At 45.2% G+C, this 18518-nt stretch overlaps 1 protein-coding gene across 4 annotated transcripts in view; it reads right to left on the minus strand.

The window, feature by feature from the left end:
• dntt (deoxynucleotidyltransferase, terminal) overlaps positions 1–18138 on the minus strand; it is a 166896-nt gene extending 148758 nt beyond the window's left edge. For all 4 annotated transcript variants that reach the window (XR_011515661.1, XM_070542295.1, XM_054738481.2 and 1 more), the window contains exons 1-3: positions 17235–18138; positions 15614–15788; positions 14765–14863 (exon numbers count right to left, since the gene is read on the minus strand). Coding sequence is in view for 3 of the 4 variants with exons in the window: in XM_070542295.1 (XP_070398396.1) it covers positions 14765–14863; positions 15614–15788; positions 17235–17422 (462 nt within the window). In the remaining variant the exon portion in view is untranslated. The remainder of the gene's footprint in view (positions 1–14764; positions 14864–15613; positions 15789–17234) is intronic.
• Positions 18139–18518: the final 380 nt, after the last annotated feature.

An 18518-nucleotide genomic window follows, 5' to 3' on the forward strand; every position in this document is an offset into this window, starting at 1 on the left:
ACGCAGGCAGCAGAGGGCGACATCGTCCTCTGCTGCCCGCACATAAACGAAAGTGACGCCACAAACAGCTGGTGGCTCTGACGAAGGTGGAAGTTCCGGCCAAAACATGTCAGCCGAAGGTAAAAACAACATCTAATTACTGCTCTGTGTTAAATAAGAAATAAGAAGATAAACCTGACTGGAAACTATCATAGATGTTATGTTCATCAAGAGCAGCTGTGAGGTTTTTAGCCACAACCTTTTCCAAGAACTTGGAGATGAACAGAAGTTTAGAGATGGGTCTGAAGCTGCTATGGAGAGAGGGGTCCAGACTCGGTTTTTTAAGAAGCGGGTGGATTACAGCATTCTTAAAGTAAGCAGGGACCTGACCAGAAACCAGAGAAACATTAATTATAGAGAGCATGCTGGGACCGATGGACTGAAAAGCACTTTTAAACAAAGATGAGGGTAAGATGTGGAGGGGGCATGCAGAGGTCTTCATAGAGTTAACTAGTTTGGTTAACTCAGGCAAAGAAACAGGAGCAAAGCTATCTAGGATGATGGGCCTGGTTGGAGTCGGGAGAGGCAGCGATAAGACTGAAGGAGAGATGCTAGATCTAACCTTATTGACTTTGTCCACAAAGAAAGACAGAAAGTTCTCACAGTCTGCAACAGAGTGGATGGAGGCTGTAGGAGAGGCAGGAGAGACGATGCTGCTGATGGTGTTAAACAGCACCTTGGGGTTCCCTTTGCTCTGGGACACCAGGTTGGAGAAATAGGAAACCCTAGCGTCTCTGACTGCAGAGTTAAAGGATGTCAGAAGATCCTTTGGGTGCAGCAGATGGATGTGGGGATGGGTTTCTTCCACAAGCGCTCAACTTTCCTGCATTGGTGCTTCAGGCTGAAGGCTGTTGTTAAACCAGGGAGTAGGGTTCACTGCAGGACCTGATCTGGTTCTGACAGGACAGATGTTGTCCAGGATGGAGAGGCAGTGCTCGTTAAACTGAGAAGTTAAGGAATCTGGGTCATTATCAGAAGAACAGGGTGAATCACACCTGAGGTAGCAAACAGAATGAAGGCTGGAGAAAATAGAACTAAAGGAAACTTGGATAAATGGAAACAACAAAGGTCAGTCAGACTAACTGAACCGTGTGTAGAAATGCAGAGAGGCTCGTTATAGCAGAGCTTGGACACACAAGGGTTGCTCATCCTCCAGGCTGAGCCCGGCGTGTATCACTAATATTTTTGGTAGGGATGATTGACTTTCAGTGATTACAGATCGTAAGCTGCACAGGATCAACCAACTTTTAACCCCTCCACTAAAAAATGTTAATTTTAATTTGGGCATTACCAAGTGTTGCATGATGATCATCTTCCAAGATGGTGCGCCACTCTCCCCATCTTTAACCAGTATGTGTAGTAGGCACAACAAAAGGCTGAGGAGACGGAGAACAAGTGTGAATGAAAGATGGAGAAGCAGAGGGAGAGGAGGGCACAGGAATGAATAAATCAATAGAGCTGATGTGGAGTGAGCGTCTGTGATTGACACCTCACTCAGGGGGTGTTGCTGGATGATGTTCATCCCATCTTTCTGATCCTCACACCACTCTGCACCACCTACTTCCTCCTCCCCCAGCAGGCTCCTTGCAATCTTTCCATCCTGGAATCCATGCGGTTTTCTCCTCTTGGATTTGCTTTCTGCTGGCTTTTATTCTTAGTCATTCATGAATGTATTACACTTTAGTTTAGTCAAATGAATGGGTTAGGCCTGATTTGGGAAGAAAATATACAAGACAAAATGCAATTTTTATTCCTAAATTCAAGTCAAAGCATTTAATAATTTATGATTTATGAAGACCAACATTATATTAATTATGCGATGCTGTACATAGTTTATAGTACAAGTTAAAATGGAACAATTAAAATTAAATGGCATATAAAAGGAGACATGGATGTGGGACCACGAACAGGGACGATGGAGTTTACTCATTGGATCATGCATGGGACTACATCGTCGGAGAGGGGAGAGCGGGCAGCAGAGGGCGACAACGTCCTCTGCTGCCTGGGGACAAACAGAGAAGTAAGTGGCGCCACCATTAGCGTTAGCCTGACGAAGTTTGCTGCCGCAAACGAAACATTGCAGGTTACAACGTTGCAGGAAAATAAAACCTGTGTTTTAAAAAGAACTAAAAGATGGAATTAGAATTTCAACACAGCAAGAACACAAAGATGTCTGGATAACCTAACCTTTTAGATGGAGACATGTTGGAGGCCGGGCAAGGGAGAGTCTTCTTTACCGACTGTACACTCCACTTCTCTCTATTCCCCCACTTGTCCAGATCTAGGCTAACATCAGATTTTAACCATAGGTCCTTTCAAATAAAAACGTTTTAAGCCTAGTCTTAAAAGTAGACAAGGTGTCTGCCTCACGGACTAAAGCTGGGAGTTGGTTCCACAAAAGAGGAGCCTGATAGCTAAAAGATCTGCCTCCCATCCTAATTTAAGATATTCTGGGAACCACCAGTAAACCTGCAGTCTGAGAGCGAAGTGCTCGTTTAGGAACATATGGAACAATCAGATCGCTGATGTATGATGGAGCTTGATTATTAAGAGCTTTATAGGTGAGAAGAAGGATCTTAAAATCTATTCTGAATTTAACAGGTAGCCAATGTAGGGAAGCTAAGACAGGAGAGATATGATCTCTCTTTTTAATTCTCATCAGAACTCTAGCTGCAGCATTTTGGACAAGCTGAAGACTTTTAACTACATTCTGTGGACTTCCTGAGAGTAATGAATTACAGTAATCCAGTCTTGATGTAATAAATGCATGAACTAGTTTTTCAGCATCCCTCCTGGAAAGGATGCTTCTAATCTTAGCAATAGTACGAAGGTGGAAAAAGAAAATCCTACAAACCTGTTTAACGTGGGATTTGAATGACACGTCCTGGTCGAACACCAAGGTTCCTTACTTTGTTCTCATAGATTAATTTAATGCCGTTCAGGTCAGGTGATTGAGCAATTTCCTTTTCTGGATTTCAGGGCTAAAGATGAGAACTTCAGTCTTGTCTTGATTTAAAATCAAACATTAGAGTCATCCAGTTTTTTTTTTTGTCTTCAAGACAAGCCTGTAATCTAACCAACCGATCAGGTTCATCAGCGTTAATGGATAGATATAACAGAGTATCGTCAGCATAACAGTGGAGGTTTATCCCTTGCTGTCTAATGATGTTACCAATTGAAAGCATATATATAGTAAAAAGAATTGGTCCCAAAAATTCAAACATCCTGAGGGAAGCGTGGCACATTGAGACCGAGTGGGCCATGCTCCATGCTTCTACTGAGGTGGCCAACCCTGGTTGCACCTGCAGGAATATGCCTGTCATGGTGGCAATCTCTGAACCCACTAGTATACACCAACAGTCAGGGAAGCTGTCACGCTGAAATAAAAAAAATCCTATCAGGTATTTTTGGCCTGTTGGGCTCCAGAGGCAGGCAGATGGGTACTGGCGGACCAAGCAGAATTTGGCCCGGGTGGTTACAGAGGCAAAAATCTAGGTGTGGGAGGAGTTTGGTGAGACCATGGAGCAAGACTTCCGCATGGTTTCGAGGAGATTCTGGTTTACCATCAGGTGTCTCAAGAGGGGAAAGCAGTGCACTACTAAGGGAGGAGGAACAGACTTGTAAGCCTGTTTTTGGAATCAGATTTATTTATTGCCATGTAGGTGAGAGGCTCATCTACCAGGAATTTGTTTCGGTGGCAAGGTACAAACATGCATTCAAGGTACAAACATACATTCAAGTCAAAGTCAGGTCAGGCAGCATTTACATTAAGATACATCAAATAAACAGAAGTAGAAACATAGCTAGAAAAACAATCATACGCACAGTAATGTGGGTCACCGGGGCATTTCTGTGTCTACTGGCCAATCATCGGTTGTTCAGGAGACTTACAGCAGATGGGAAGAAGCTGTTTTTGTGGCGTGAGGTTCTGGTCTTTAAGGACCTGAGCCTCCTCCCTGAAGGTAGGGTTTCAAACAGTCCATGACCAGGGTGAGAGGGGTCAGCCGTTATCTGACCTGCACATTTCAGAGCCCTTGAGTTGTACATGTCATGTACTGATGGAAGGCTGCATCCGATTACTTTCTCTGCTGAGCGCACTACCCGCTGCAGTCTTTGTTTGTCCCTGGCAGTGGCTCCTGCGTACCACACAGTGATGGAGGTGGTGAGTATTTATTCGATGATGGCCTTGTGTTTTATATCCAAACACACATGATCAGTGTGTTGTTACCTCTGGTGGGACATTTCACTTATTGAGCTAATTTGGGTAGCGCATCTTACAGGCTTTGTTGATGTTCCTCGCTAGTGAAACCCCTCTGGATATTTCTGCAGTAGAGCATTGATATAGTTATGCAGAAAATAAAGAGCTAGACCAACATTAACTTGCAGGGGAGTGCACAGCTGTAATTTAAACCACATCAAGTTTCGTGGGCAGATGGAAAGGTCTGCACTAGATGGAGATACTCTGTAGGGGAGCAGAATGTGGCATTTGTCTTACTGTACTTGCACCAGTTGTGTAAGTAGATGCACAAACCTCCACCTCTGCTTTTGCCAGCCATGGCTTTTCTATCACTGCGGTGTAGCAACCAACCTGCTAATTGTATGAATTTCATTATGTAGCCACGTCTCCATCATCACCGGGACATAGCAGTCACAAACCCGGGAGGATCCAGTATGTATTTTACTTCCAGTTCATTGATTTTTTTGGGGATATGGATCTGAAGCTGGCCCAAAAAATACTGGAGAGCAGCGGTCTAAATGGTCACTAAACATTCACATACGTTTGGTAAAATGCTAGTCTGGTTAGACGGTCAGACTGGCAGCCCTGTTTTTGCCTGTGCTCCCTCTGCCTCCTGCAACATTTTGCTGGGAAGTCAGTAATCTACGGTGCAACAGGTTCACTTCTGCTGAATGCTTTCTTAGCATCATAGTCCATGATGAGCCATACAAACATAGTCTAACAAAACAAAATACACCAGTGAGAGGTGCTCTCGGTCGCTGTGTCTATGCGCGCTCACATCTTGGCCAAACCAACTGCCAGTCCAATTGAAAGACTAGTTACAAGAGTTTATGTTTATGTTTTTTTATTTAGCAGACGCTTTTATCAAAAGCGACTTACAATTTATAACCTATAGGGCATGTTGTGATCTGTGGTGGAACCCGGAGTGCCCGGTGGAAACCCACGAATGCATGGGTAGAACACGCAACTCCACGCAGAAAGGCCGCAGCCAAGTTTCGAACCTGCAACCTTCGTGCTGCGAGGCAACAGTGCTAACAACTGCGCCACCTTGCATCCCAGAGCTGCTGTAAACGAGGTGAGAGGTAATCCCAGATGGCACCAGAGGCTGGGTGGTATGTTGGGTTAGGTACGGCTCCATCTCTCTTATGATAAATAGTTTAAATGTGGTGCAATATTGGGTTTTAAGACTTTTACATTAGTGATGCAGAAAAATTTGGTGTTACAGATTAAGGATTTGTAATAGCATTGTCAGGGTTTCCACCACATATTTCACTATCTACACACACTCTCATGCCTCACACTAAAAAGGCCATGGTCACTGGTGCTGATCCATAACTGGCAACAGTGCTGAAAGTGATTTTATTGCTTAGGAAAATGGACTGCAGTTACCAAAAGTAACCACAGGATGCACCTTTACAACTGCTCCTTTGTACTAAAGCTGTATCAAAAACACTTCAGCAAAAAAATAATCAATCAATGATGAACAAGAGTCTGCTTCTAGACCTGCAGAAAAGGGACTCACAACAATACAACAGGAGCAAACTATCACTGTGTCAACCTGATGAGGAAATATAAAATCAACATTGTTTAACTGAACAATCACACGATAACAAATCACAGTGCATTTAGTGCCAACCACAGCCTAAAGACATGTGTTGAACGTGCCCAAGTCCATACTTATGAGAGCACCATGTGAGCACCTGTGTGTGTACACGCGCTTGTAGATGCAAGGTTTCTCTGTAGGAGCGTCCAATAGAGAGTGTGAGGGGCCACAGATCTGCCCCTCAAAGATGTGTAGGAGATGGAAGGAGCTCCAAGTCCCAGAGATCCAGGCGCTGCCCCAGAGCACAGGGACCCCAAGGAGACTATAACCGGAAAAGAACCCCACCCCCACCCCCACCCCCCCACCCCCCCGAGAGGCGCAGAGGATTGCCCTGGGGGGCCACAACCAGCAGCCGGCAGAGTCCTGGGAGATATCAGCGGCAAGCCCACAGGCCCGCCCGCAGCCTCCCATCCCCCAGCCGGCCAAGCCCAGGACCCAGCGACCCGGGACCCAGGGGCAACCACCCTCGCCGGGGACCCAGCAGAGCCCAGGGACCCAGATCTCACCAGGCAGCCACCGGGATTGATCAGGCAGACGCCAAAAATCTTAAACCCCCTGACCCGGGAGCCACGAACATTCAGGCAGACCAAGGCACTGCACTCCACACCAGGTGTGGCAGGGGGAGGGTAGACGAAGATCTATATCATCAAAAGAAGTCCCAGGAGAAGGGAGGAGTCAAAGGCCCCACCTGACATATACAGTCATACACTCCCTCCCTCATGCTCACACATACACATACAACCAAAGACTTACAAAAATGCACGCTGGACACCCACTCATGCTCCCCATACACACCCTATTCACTCTGGTCCTGGTACTGCTGCACATGAGGTAAAACCATTACCAGTTCCCAGAGTTCAACCCTTTCTGCTGGGGTGCTGATGAGCAAGCTCCCCCGCCCAACGCTGAGCAAATCAACCCACCACCCCAGACTCAAACCAGATGGCCGGACCTCCCTCCTAGCCTCCAGCCCCAGGAAGCCAAGTGACAACAGCGGTCTGCTAAGACCCTTAGTCTCCCTCCGCCTGCTCCAATATAGTGTTGTGTGTTGATGAGGTGTATTCCATGGGTGTGGTGAGCGGGCAGTGCGAACATCGTCTGGCCTATGCCAGCTGATGCCACCACACCACACCACACCACTTGCACAAACAGCCTTCAGTGTCTAAGTGCAGTTTAAAATTGGAAGTGGGCACCGGCACTCGGGAGGAGGCTGAAAATTCCTCCTGCCAAATGCCGTTGAATGTGCTCACTCCCAAGGCCCTAAGTGTGTGTTTGCATGGAATGTCGTTGGTAGAAGTGTTTAAGGTGCAAATAAAATTGGGGGCTGGTTGCCACAGGAATGCGGAAATGGGGTCCATACTTGCACCCCTGACTTGCCCACCCCCCAAGGTCCTATGTGCATGACTGTGTGATGATGTGAAGGAGCAGAAGGAGAAAAATGTGTGAGGATGGCTGGTTGGACTGGTAAGTCCAATCAAATGTATTTTCTTAGAAATAGTTTTATTTTACCGTGTTCTGCAGCATCTCAGACAGTAGGGTGGATTGGATCACAATTATGGGTCAGTTCCTTTCTCCTCATTAGTGCTGCCACAGTAAATGTTGGTTGGTTGGTTCCAGTTTTAACTCAGGGACTTAGTTTACAGTCAAAGGGCAATGCAACACTTAGTCTTCTGTCTGACTCGGGTAGTAAAGGTAATTGCTTTTTTTTCAGGCCATGAAAAGTGTTTCACCTGTGGTTTTCTCAGGTCCACTGCTAGAACAACCTCTCGCTCTAATAAAAAAGTCTCCTTCCATGTGGCTTAATGTGGAGATAATGAGGTAATCATGGGGATAGGGAAACCGAGCACTGTTGCTAATTATGAAGTTAATGCAGTGGAAAGAAGCTGTGGATAGGAAATTGAACAGCAGCCATTCCCAGGTGAAATGTATGATGTATGCACATCTGTAGCTGTGTGTGCTTGAGGTTCCATGTGGGTGAACATCTGCACGGGTGCATCTGAAATAATCATTTAGGTCTCTCAGAAGCTTATTCCTCACAGGCTCATGGAAAACCAGCACAATGTTGCAGGTTTACCCATGCATCCCTTCTCAGCAAGAATGTTCAAGACAGGAAACTGAAGCTAAAGTATTCCACGCAGCCAAAGGCTGAATCATAAGCACTAGCTAGTGCATTAGCTAACCTAGACTTCAGGTTAATATCAGACATGATAAAATGTTCATTTTTTTATCAGTTTTACTGTCAGGACTGCTAACCCGAACCCCAGCACACTTTTTTACAACTGCGTGTTCTAGTTTTTAGAAAGCTGGCAGGTAGTAACTTTATCCATTTGAACTCTACTGCAGTAGAAGGGACAAACGTTAATGGACCATTCATCTTGTAATTCTCTGCAAAACTTCCCCTGAACTCTACACTACACCTCAATTTATATTAGCAGTGATCTGCTGCCACCTAGAGTTCAGTTAAGTACACAACATTTAAAATGTTCCATGTCCATTTATACTTCATCAATAACACCTATACTAATATTTATACATCCCAACAAATCCCACAAAGTGTACCTTTAATGAGCTGAGTGTAATGAAATAGGCAGCAGTTGCTCAGTAGGTAGAGAGGGTTGCCTCATGATTGGTGGATCGGGGGATCCATTCCAATTCCCGCCAGGGGTACCCTGCTTTTGTGTCCTTGGGCAAGACATTTATGAAAAGTGATACTTAGAAGAATCTTCTCCAAACACAACATCCCAGTAAACTTTAAACCCAGCAATACCCTCAGACAGAAACTGGTCCATCCTAAAGACAAAACACCCAGACAGAAGCTCAGTGGCGTCGTTTATGCAGTCCAGTGTAGCGAGGACTGTCCAGATGTTTACATCGGGGAAACTAAGCAACAATTACACAAGAGCATGGCACAACACAGGAGAGCCACCTCTTCAGGTCAGGACTCTGCAGTCCACCTACACCTGAAGGACAAGGGACACATTCTGGACAGAGTAGATAGATGGTGTGAGAGAGGAGTAAAAGAAGCTATCTATGTCAAACATGAAAAACCCACATTAAATAGGGGTGGGGCTTAGATTTCACCTTTCCAGAACCTATAATGCAGCTTTGGATCTCATTCCTAAGCAGCTTCAGTCTAGGTCACACCTTCCTGTGTCTAATCAAAACAACAACTCATCAGGGGGTAGAGAGTAGGGGTACTCAGAGTAGTTTCTGCTCATTAAATAACAACAGACAGCTACAGCTTATAAGCTTGGCTCTCCCATGTTCCAGTTAGAACTGACAAAGCTCCTCGGATGAGAAGTTAAACATCTTCAAGAAACCAAAGAAGTCCAGCTGCCTTCATCTGAACCCTTTTGGATCACCATGACCTGGATGACTGAGAACCTTCATCAGCTTACACCCATGTTCTTAAATCCCTACACTGGTTACCAGTAAACTACCGAATCAACTTCAAAGTGTGTCTACTAGTCTATAAATCCATCATTGGCTTAGGACCAAAGTGCATGTTGGATCTCCTTCCACACCTAGCAGGGCTCTCATGATGGGACAAGATGGCTGCCACCACCTCCCTCTGAAAAGATTGTGATCTACTAACCCAATATCATAGTAACCCTTCTATATCAGTATCTTAGCTGCTTAATTTAAGAAGTTTCAAAAAATATATGTTTTAGCCTTCTCATATCAAATCCATAACATGGCTGAGGGAAAAGGACAAAAAGCAGAAGATGGGCGTCTGCACTTGGGTTCTGGACCTGTTCAATCAATTCAAAGATCCTTTATTAATCCCAGAGGGAATTTAGATTTCCTGGATGTCATCGGGCTCAGATAAATCCAACAATCTACGGGACTGTTAATGGGCAAATTATTGTTGAAGATGAATTCCTTTCTTGCAGTCAAGATTAAGGCAATGCCTCAAGACCAAATAGTTCTAATTGCTGAAACACTACTGATCCTTCTTAGGGGAGAGCGGGCAGTAGAGGGCGACAACGTCCTCTGCTGCCCGCAGATAAACGGAGAAGGAAGTGACGCGCCACCATCAGCGTCAGCCTGAAGAAGCCGGCAGCTGTCGGCGAAACCGTAGCTACAAACAGGTAAACAAAACTGTTTCTGTGTTTAAAAAAGAACGAAAGCATGGACTACTGATCCTGTTTGGAATGAATGATCCAAAAAGGTGCTGTCTGAACTTTGTCCTGTTACTAAACAGCGTTTTGTGAATCACAAAGGTGACCAAAAAACAATGAACAATATTAAAAGCTGTCTGAAAGTGCTAAATGAGTGTGGAGAAAGCATCCCACCGTTAGTGCCCCATCACCTGGATGAGCTGCCACCTAGCATAGCAGTCTGGATGTGCCAGCTCTGCGCAGCAGAATGGAGCGTTTGCAAGGTGAGGTCTGTGCCTCGAAACATGTGGTCAAGCTTCAAGTGGACACCTGTGAGGACCTGCAAGCTGTTGCTGCAGTCATGGGAGGTAGAGTCGCTGCTATGAGGACCAATCAGAGCAGAGTCGGGTTGTAGGTCCAGCTTTAATGAGGGATGGGAGTGCCTCCTGTGGTCATAGAATGGCTGAAGTGTCAGAAGGGAGGGATGGTGAGGTGCCAGCTGAGGGTCAGAAAGGCTCTGATTCCACTGAGATCAGAACAGCTAGATCCTGCACCAGTGACCAAGTGCATTGGAGAGGCCAGAAGGAGCCCTGGCTAAGTCCCCAGAGTGGAGCCAGGTTGTGAAACGCGGTAGAGGCGTGAAGAAGAACAACTCTGAAGGAAAACTTGCAACACAGCATGCTGGAATGCATGGACTGAGGAGAGACCAGCCTGTTGTGGGTACCGCAGCACATGGAGGCATAAAGGTGATTCCAATCCAGTTGATGAGTATGTTTGCTACCAATCTCTCACCTGAGCTTGATGCAGAGACACTGGCTACCTTTTCATCAGGACAGCTTGGACGTGATGTAAGGTGCCAGCATACTGACATGATGAGCAGTAGGTGTAGCTCGTTTAATGTGAGTGCCGAGTTTTCAAAAATAAAAGCTTAATCTAAACCATCAACTTGTATTTTAGAGTTTAAAGTTAAGTTTAAAACGTCCAGTAAAACTAAGATTCAAGCTGCTCTTGGGACCACATAGGCCAATGTGCGTTTGCGAACTATGGACCCTCGTACATGGACTGCTTGTCCGGAACCGCGTGCCCATGAACTGAACTGTATGGCCGGCGGAGATATGCCCTTTTATCCCCTCACGGGTGCCCCTGTTAAGCCCATGGACTGGACTGCCTGATCCTTGTCCCATTTTGTCCCCATGGACTGTGGACTGCCTGATCCTTGTCCCCTTTTGTCCCCTCATGGAGTCAACCGCCCGCCGGTCTCCCTCCTTCCACACTACTACCTCTCGCATGGACGACGACACCCCTGGTAGAATGTGCGTACCACCTGCATGGGGGGCTCCTCCTCGTTATGCGCGTGGGGACTGTCCCGTTTACTATCCCCTCTTGTTCTTTTGCCTGACCAGGATCCAAGACCAAGACAAAGACCAAAGGTGACCAGGATCCAAGACCAAAGACCGACGATCAAGTTGACCAACGTTCATGAGGGAAGAACCCATCTGTGCTTCCGACGATCGAGCTCTGGCACGATCCCCGAAACCAAAAGGGGGAATGTTGAGGGTCTGCCCTCATGAGAAAATTACTATGCAGTAATTTCTCCAAAAGACTGTACCAAAAACGCCCTGAAGCATAAATAAAAAGGCATATTGAGATCAGCGCCAAACAGAGACTTAATTTCCCATGACCCTCTGCAGCCGGAAGCAACACGATGACGTCACCAAAGTGACGCCGAACCCCGGAAGCTACACAGGTTCCGCCCGCCCGCTGGATAAAGCTGCGGCACAGAGCAGAAACGTTCTCTTTTGTTCCAGTTTCAGCTGGTGTTGAAGAGACCACTGTATGGCTCCAGACGCAGGCACGAGGCCTGACTACTGGGAAGCAACGGAAACGCCATTTGACGAGATCGAACTCCAGAGGGCTTGTTCGTTCGTTCAAAGTTTTTTTTATCTTTCTCTCCCGGTTCTCTTATAGCCAAAAGAAGCAACTCGATCACGTGACTGCTTTAAAAGTAAAATACGGTTTCTCTTCCGTACCAAAACACGCCATCGGACCATCTTAAAAGTAAGCCGTTCTGTTTTTGTTATTGTTTAATATCTAAGTTTCATGCTGTGGCCAGGCTGACAAACTTTAGATATTCACTTTGCTTTTGATCTTTTATTGTGTTTATTGATCTTTGTGAAGCGGTTTGAAGTGTTTTTGATTGAGTTACTGTGAAAAGCTATGCCCACTGTGTGTCCGTACTTGAGAAGACAAGCTAAGCGCGCGCGCGCACACACACACACACACACACACACACACACACACACACACACACCTCTGTGGTCAGCAGAACAAAGGACGAGCCATTTTGGGTTTTCAAAAACCCCTCCATCTTGGGTTACACCACCTCAGATTATTATTTCACATTATCATTCCATTGTTTAATTACTTGTTATTCATTTTGATAAAATAAGTTGGTTGATGTTGATTGGCTAAACACTTTGGGAGGAGCTGAAGTGATTTTATTAGTTAATGTTATTGCCAATTAAGTTTTGTCTCAAGTGAATTTGTTTGTGTTGATATAGAATTACAACTGCAGTTCGTTAAGGATTGCGAACTTTAGACAGATTGATAGAGGTTGTGGATTCATTTTTCCCCTGTTAAAAGGGGATGGTGCCCCGAGGATACACAAGGATTTCCTAATTATGTAATAAATCGGTAAATATTTCCATATTTACGAATTTATTGATGAATCCAAAAAAGTATGTAAAGCTTACAAATTATTCGTTGACTAATAATCACAACACTGCCTATAATGACTGCATGTGCATATTACTCAGGAAACCAAGACGGCACCATGCCAGTGAGATGTTTTGACTTGCTAGAGTCCATGCATGTCCTGGTGTGATGAGAAACATGATCTACAAATGTTTGCTTCAACTGAATGCTACGGGTAACTCCATCATTAAGCTTGTGACTGATCCTGGGCTTAGTGATGTGTGATATCAAGTATGTGGAAGGAGCTCCAAGTCCCAGAGATCGGTCGCATCACTGTGATTTGAGTCTGTAAATAAAGTATTCTTCTCAGATCAGCTGGTAGAACCGGGTCAGAACCAGACAGGGTGAAGCTGCTTTTAGTCACTGTGCTGCTCACAGATGGAATCAGCTTCCTCATGACCTCAGCTCTACCTGCTACCCTTTGGACTATGCCTTTATCTGTTTGTTAAATCTGAAGTTAATATCTACATTTGTTTGATTTACTGTTTGCTGTTCTTGCTTCAGTAAAGCACTTCCAAGTGTCTTTGTGTTTGAAACGTGCTTCACGAATAAAGCTGCCTGCCTTATTTAGACTCAACAGCTAACACTAAGGAAAGAGGGGGTCACACACTGCTGATTTCAGTTTGACTAATTAAAATTGCTAATAAAAAGTTATTGATTGCATCATTTACCTTTTGTTTTACATACATTTGAAGGGGAGACTAGGCAGTTTCGCTTGCTTTCAGCACCCCCCTAGTGTCTCCTTGCTGTACACTCGACTTTTTATCACTTTAATCTAACAGCTGAAATGTCTCCCAGCCTTCTTTAGGGTCTACAGGAATGGTTGATCACTAAATTAAACAGACCAGCTGTGTTCATGACCTAAAACAGTCCGGTCTGTTGGGACTGTAGTTCTGGCAAAAGGCGCGATAGGGGCTGTGTGGCCTATCAATAACCCCATAAAGGGTTACTTTAGCATATACTGGCTCAAGAAAATTATTTAAAAACATGAAAAGGTTGCAAAGTGTCCCTTTAAAATAAAGTTTGACTAACTTTTATGTGTTGTTGACTGAATAACAGCACAACACAAAAGTCTATAGCAGACAGATGGAAACAACTCTTAAATTCAGCAACTAAACTTTTTTTTAACAACTCCATATTCAATTCAATTCAAAAATACTTTATTAATCCCAGAGGGAAATTGATTGCTGTAGTAGCTCAGAATATACAACAAAAAGTTGTTGTATATTACAATGGCTCACCTTACTAACCGTGATGATGCCTGAAAGCATCCATGACAGATGTCTGGTTCATGTTGGCAGTACCTCTCCATCCTCTGACCACCTCGTCATGATGTCTTCGTTTTCTGTCTCATGATTTGTGGTTTGTGGTCTTACTGCAATAGCTCACACACATCTTCGCTGCAGTCAGTAGCACTAAGGTAGCTCCACCTGATTCTGGCCAACCGTGAGCTTCCAGGTGCAGCAGAATCAAAAGCTGCTCAGTGGCGGCTCAGGGTATTTATACTGGGCCCTATCACACACCACAGTTGGCAGAAGAACAAGAAGTTCCAACCAAAGAAATACAATGAAAAATGTCCCAAAATTATTAACTAAAAATGACTTAAATATTGATACTTTTATGAGAGCATTGATCCCATACACAGAGAGCTGGAATCGGAGGTATCATACTTTAGGATTAAACAAACACTTCTCCCCTCAATATTCTGAAAACGTTAAACTTATTCATTTTTAAAGTCTTCCTCCTCCTCGTCTGTCTCGGTTGCTGAAACACACCACAGTAAGTGTCCCCATCCCCCAGGAGACGCAACAACAGGTGTCACATCCCTCGCCTGGACACCTGCTGGATAGGCAGCTCCTCAGGGCATGTCCATGTCTGCCCACCATGGCGGGGGTCTGCAGATGCTGCTGATTTGCAGGTTAATGTATTTGTGTCAGAGTGCTAGCTGAATGGAGCAGCCTAGCTATCCAGCTGGAACAGGAGTGACTAGGGAGCATTTCACATTGCAGAGCAGGAGTGGCTGAGTCTTACTGTGAAAATCTTGTTGTGGTTTTCTGTGGTCGTCCGTCTTTGGCAGGCGTACCGAGGCGTAGTCACGGGATCTGGTGCAGGAATGTCTGGCATGGAGTCCTGTTTATAAAGATGGCACACAGGAGCCACTGTGAGTACGGTTGTTCCGGATTAGCTCAAAGCCAAGAGTTTATAAAAATGCAGCCATTTTCCTTCAGAAGGTATTTTGGTGACGATGCGTCTCCAGGGCAACAGGCTAATGACGCTCATCTCTCAGTCTGGTGGCATCCACATCCATTACACTACCTAACCTGAGGCTTGTCATCCTCTTATTTACCTTCTCATTCTGCAAAAAGAAGTGCGTAGAAAATGTATAACGTGTCAGAGTAGCATTAATACTCTCACAGACGATCAGTTGTTGAACATTCATGTGACTAGCTGTAGGTTTGGGTTGGGAGAAGAGACATTTACACATATCAGAGTCCACAGCTGCCCTGGGGCACAGCCACCAGTCTGTCTGACAACCACCGGCAATGAGTGTCTTGCCCGGGGACACAGCAACTGTAACTGACAGGACTTCAACCTGCAACCCTCTGCGTACAGAGCAGTCACTTCCCTCCTCTGCCACTATCACACCACACTGACTCCGCTAAGAACTTCTCTGTAGACCAAAATGCTTTCTGGAGTCTGGTGTGCTTCTGTCTGTCAGACAGCTGAAGTTTGGACCAAAGTGGATCATAAAATCAGTTTATGTCTGCTCAGTTTTCAGAAAAGGGTTTGAAATCTGACTCATACAGACAACCTGTGAATGAGTTTAAAATGTCTTTGTTTCATTAGGCCTAGGCATGTGTCTAATATATCTAAACATACCTGAATACAGTGTTTGGTCTCCACAGGTACAGGTCTGCCCTCTCTCATGCTGTCAGTGAACCAGCTGATGTCCACCACATGCATCACAGACAGATTTCTCAGAGCACAGTCCTTGAGCCACGTCCAGAGGGAGCCAGGCTTGCTACCCTCTGATACAACATGAGTGACTGTATCACTGTGAAGGAAAAACAAACACTGATAAGCTTTCAGTGAAGTCTGAAGCTTGCCAAGTTGTATCTGTTAACTCAGAACATTAAAAACTGGAGGTGAGAATCGAAAACCAGTTGTTGTCGAGTGCCGCTTCCCGATGTTTCAATTCCTAGGATTTGTTTCCCATTTCTGCAAACTATTCACTTACCGATTCCAGTCAGTGCGAATGACGTCACCATGCACGGCGCGTGGCTTATGCATTCACTCAGCAGGAAACATGGCGTCTAAGTGGCACAAAGCCTCAAAGGCTTGTTTATACTTTACGAGAAAGTATGAAAACAAGGCAACTTGCAATATTTGCAAAGTAGATATTTCCTCAAAGAGAGGAAACACTGAATACGTAATAAGTTTAAGCGCCTCGTGATTTTTATCTTGAGGGGTATTATAGAAATGATACTTTCTTCTTCTAAGCTCAAGTCACTGATGTGTTTTGACCCGTTTTGGACGAGTGATTTTCAACGCTGCAGCGGTGACATTTGTTCATCCTCTCCTGTTCATGTTGCAAGTGAATAATCAGCCAACACTACCTATGTTAGCGTCATTTGCCTCACACACACACACACACACACACACACACACACACACACAAGTTTGCTTGGCTCACAGAATTAATGTCAGTTTGAGGCGGGCACGCTCTACTTCCTGTCGTTGGCTTCACACAATGGTATGAAGCCAAGTGTAACCGTAGGAACGCTCAAGCTGCATTTCTGGGAATGTTGCCATGGCCAGGCTGGCAGGAACACTTAGAAAAGTACTGGTATGATCCCTTTGTCACACACTCAACGTACTATACAAGCAGGGACCTTTTCAGCACAGATTATGATTAGCACATGAAGTCTACTTTAATAGTAGATGGGTGAAGCAGTAGACGGCTCAAATGTAGGGGCTGATGTCATGCCAACGACCACTGCTGTGATTTAAAAGAGGCTTTCAGTCAGAAAACAAACCAGGCCTGCTGCTTTCACCACGACCAAACACTAGAGAATTCATGGCTGCTAGCAAAACTAATAAAAACACCTTGGCTGGGTCATTTAAGAAAGCTTGTTCCGTTAGGGTTGTTCTTCTGTTTGGTATTTGCTCCACACTGTTAAAGCTTTAGTCCTCCGTTAAATGGATTTATGTTGGAGCTGTGAGTTATAGCTCAGGTGGGAAATCCACTAAGGTAAAACAGAGGCATGATGGATGCCATAATCTTTCTAAATTAACTATTAATGAGACAGTAGTGGCTCTGTATTTAGCCAAAGGGATCTTAACTTCTTAAACAGGCAGAAACTTGTTAGAAAGTGGTGCAAAGATACCATTTAAGCCTTAATTCTGCATCTAGGTGAGCAATGATCAGGCTTTTGATGGTTTAAGTATCAAACAACTAGCTCAGCCCACCAACGAAACGACCATTTGTAGTTTTCCTTACCTCAGAACGTCTTCCACAATAAACCCTTTCGACCTGGCCAGGTGGGTCAGAAAGCTCCTCCTGCTGCTGCCCATTTTCGTCTCCACCAGGAATATTCTGACATCCTGGAACTTTATCTTCTCCTGCCTGGAAACTTCCTCTGGTTTCTGCTTCTTCCTCAGACGCGGGACAACAGAAGTGTGAAACATTCCTTCTAAGGTGAACTGCTAAGATTTTTCTGGAATTCCTGCTATGTCGTCTGATTTTCTGAGGAAACAAAGCGCCGCTTTGGGACTCGTGCTGTTGTTGGAGATGCTGTTTAAGTTGAAGCAAAGCTGGTGTGAGGCAGCCTGGAAAAAAAACTTCTGGCAACAGGTGTTGAGGATTTGGTGTTTACCAAAAAACCCACCTGCCAGGACTGAACGATAAAGAAACAGGAAAAGAACCCTCCAGGTGGCGTGGTGCCAGTTTCCATCTGTACAGGCTCTTCAGCAGAAAAGTCAAGATGTGGCCAGAGGTTCGAAACAGATGCTGAAGTTAGCTTTATCTCTCATTCACACACCAGGCTGTCTATCAACTTCTTGCCCAAATCCTGACTGATCCTGGTCCTGATGTACAAAGTTCTGACTTTATTCTTCTGGCTTGGTTCTCCGTCTGTTATGTTCTGCGGGTGGAGATGGCAGACCATGTGTGGTGGTGGGTTTCAGGAGGCAGAAGAGCAAGCAATGGATGAAAAAATAAAAATGGTTTAATTATAGACTGGGAGCGACAGGACAAACGAACATGCACAAAACGACAATGATCCGACAACGACAGGAACAAAGAGGGAGGTATAAATACACAGAACAATCAGGGAACACATGGGCAGGTTAACGAGGGCCAGGTGAGAACAATAAAGCTAATTACGGAAGGAGTGACACAGTCAGGGAGGCCGGGGCGAATCATGACACCGTCATGCTGAGGAAGACAATCAGTGCGTTTACATGCAGCCAGTAACCCTTTTAAAACCCGAATATTCACAATAACCCGGTTCCGCAGGTCCTTGTAAACACAGCCAAAAACCCGGATATGCTCATAACCGGATTTTTAAAAACCCGGTTACTACACCTGGGGTAACCCTTTTCTAACCCGAATGCTTGGTCGTGTAAACGCATATCGGGATATCCCCATCAAAGCGTTTGTTCTGCGCATGCTCTGTTCGCAAGGAATCTTGGTCCTTTGAGTAGCGAGACGTCTTGTATGCGCCAGAACACCGGAAGTAAACAACAAGTTGGGAGCAAAATGGCGAGTCACGGCACAGCACCA

This window comes from Nothobranchius furzeri, chromosome 12, assembly GCF_043380555.1.
Source record: "Nothobranchius furzeri strain GRZ-AD chromosome 12, NfurGRZ-RIMD1, whole genome shotgun sequence".
Taxonomy (NCBI): domain Eukaryota; kingdom Metazoa; phylum Chordata; class Actinopteri; order Cyprinodontiformes; family Nothobranchiidae; genus Nothobranchius; species Nothobranchius furzeri.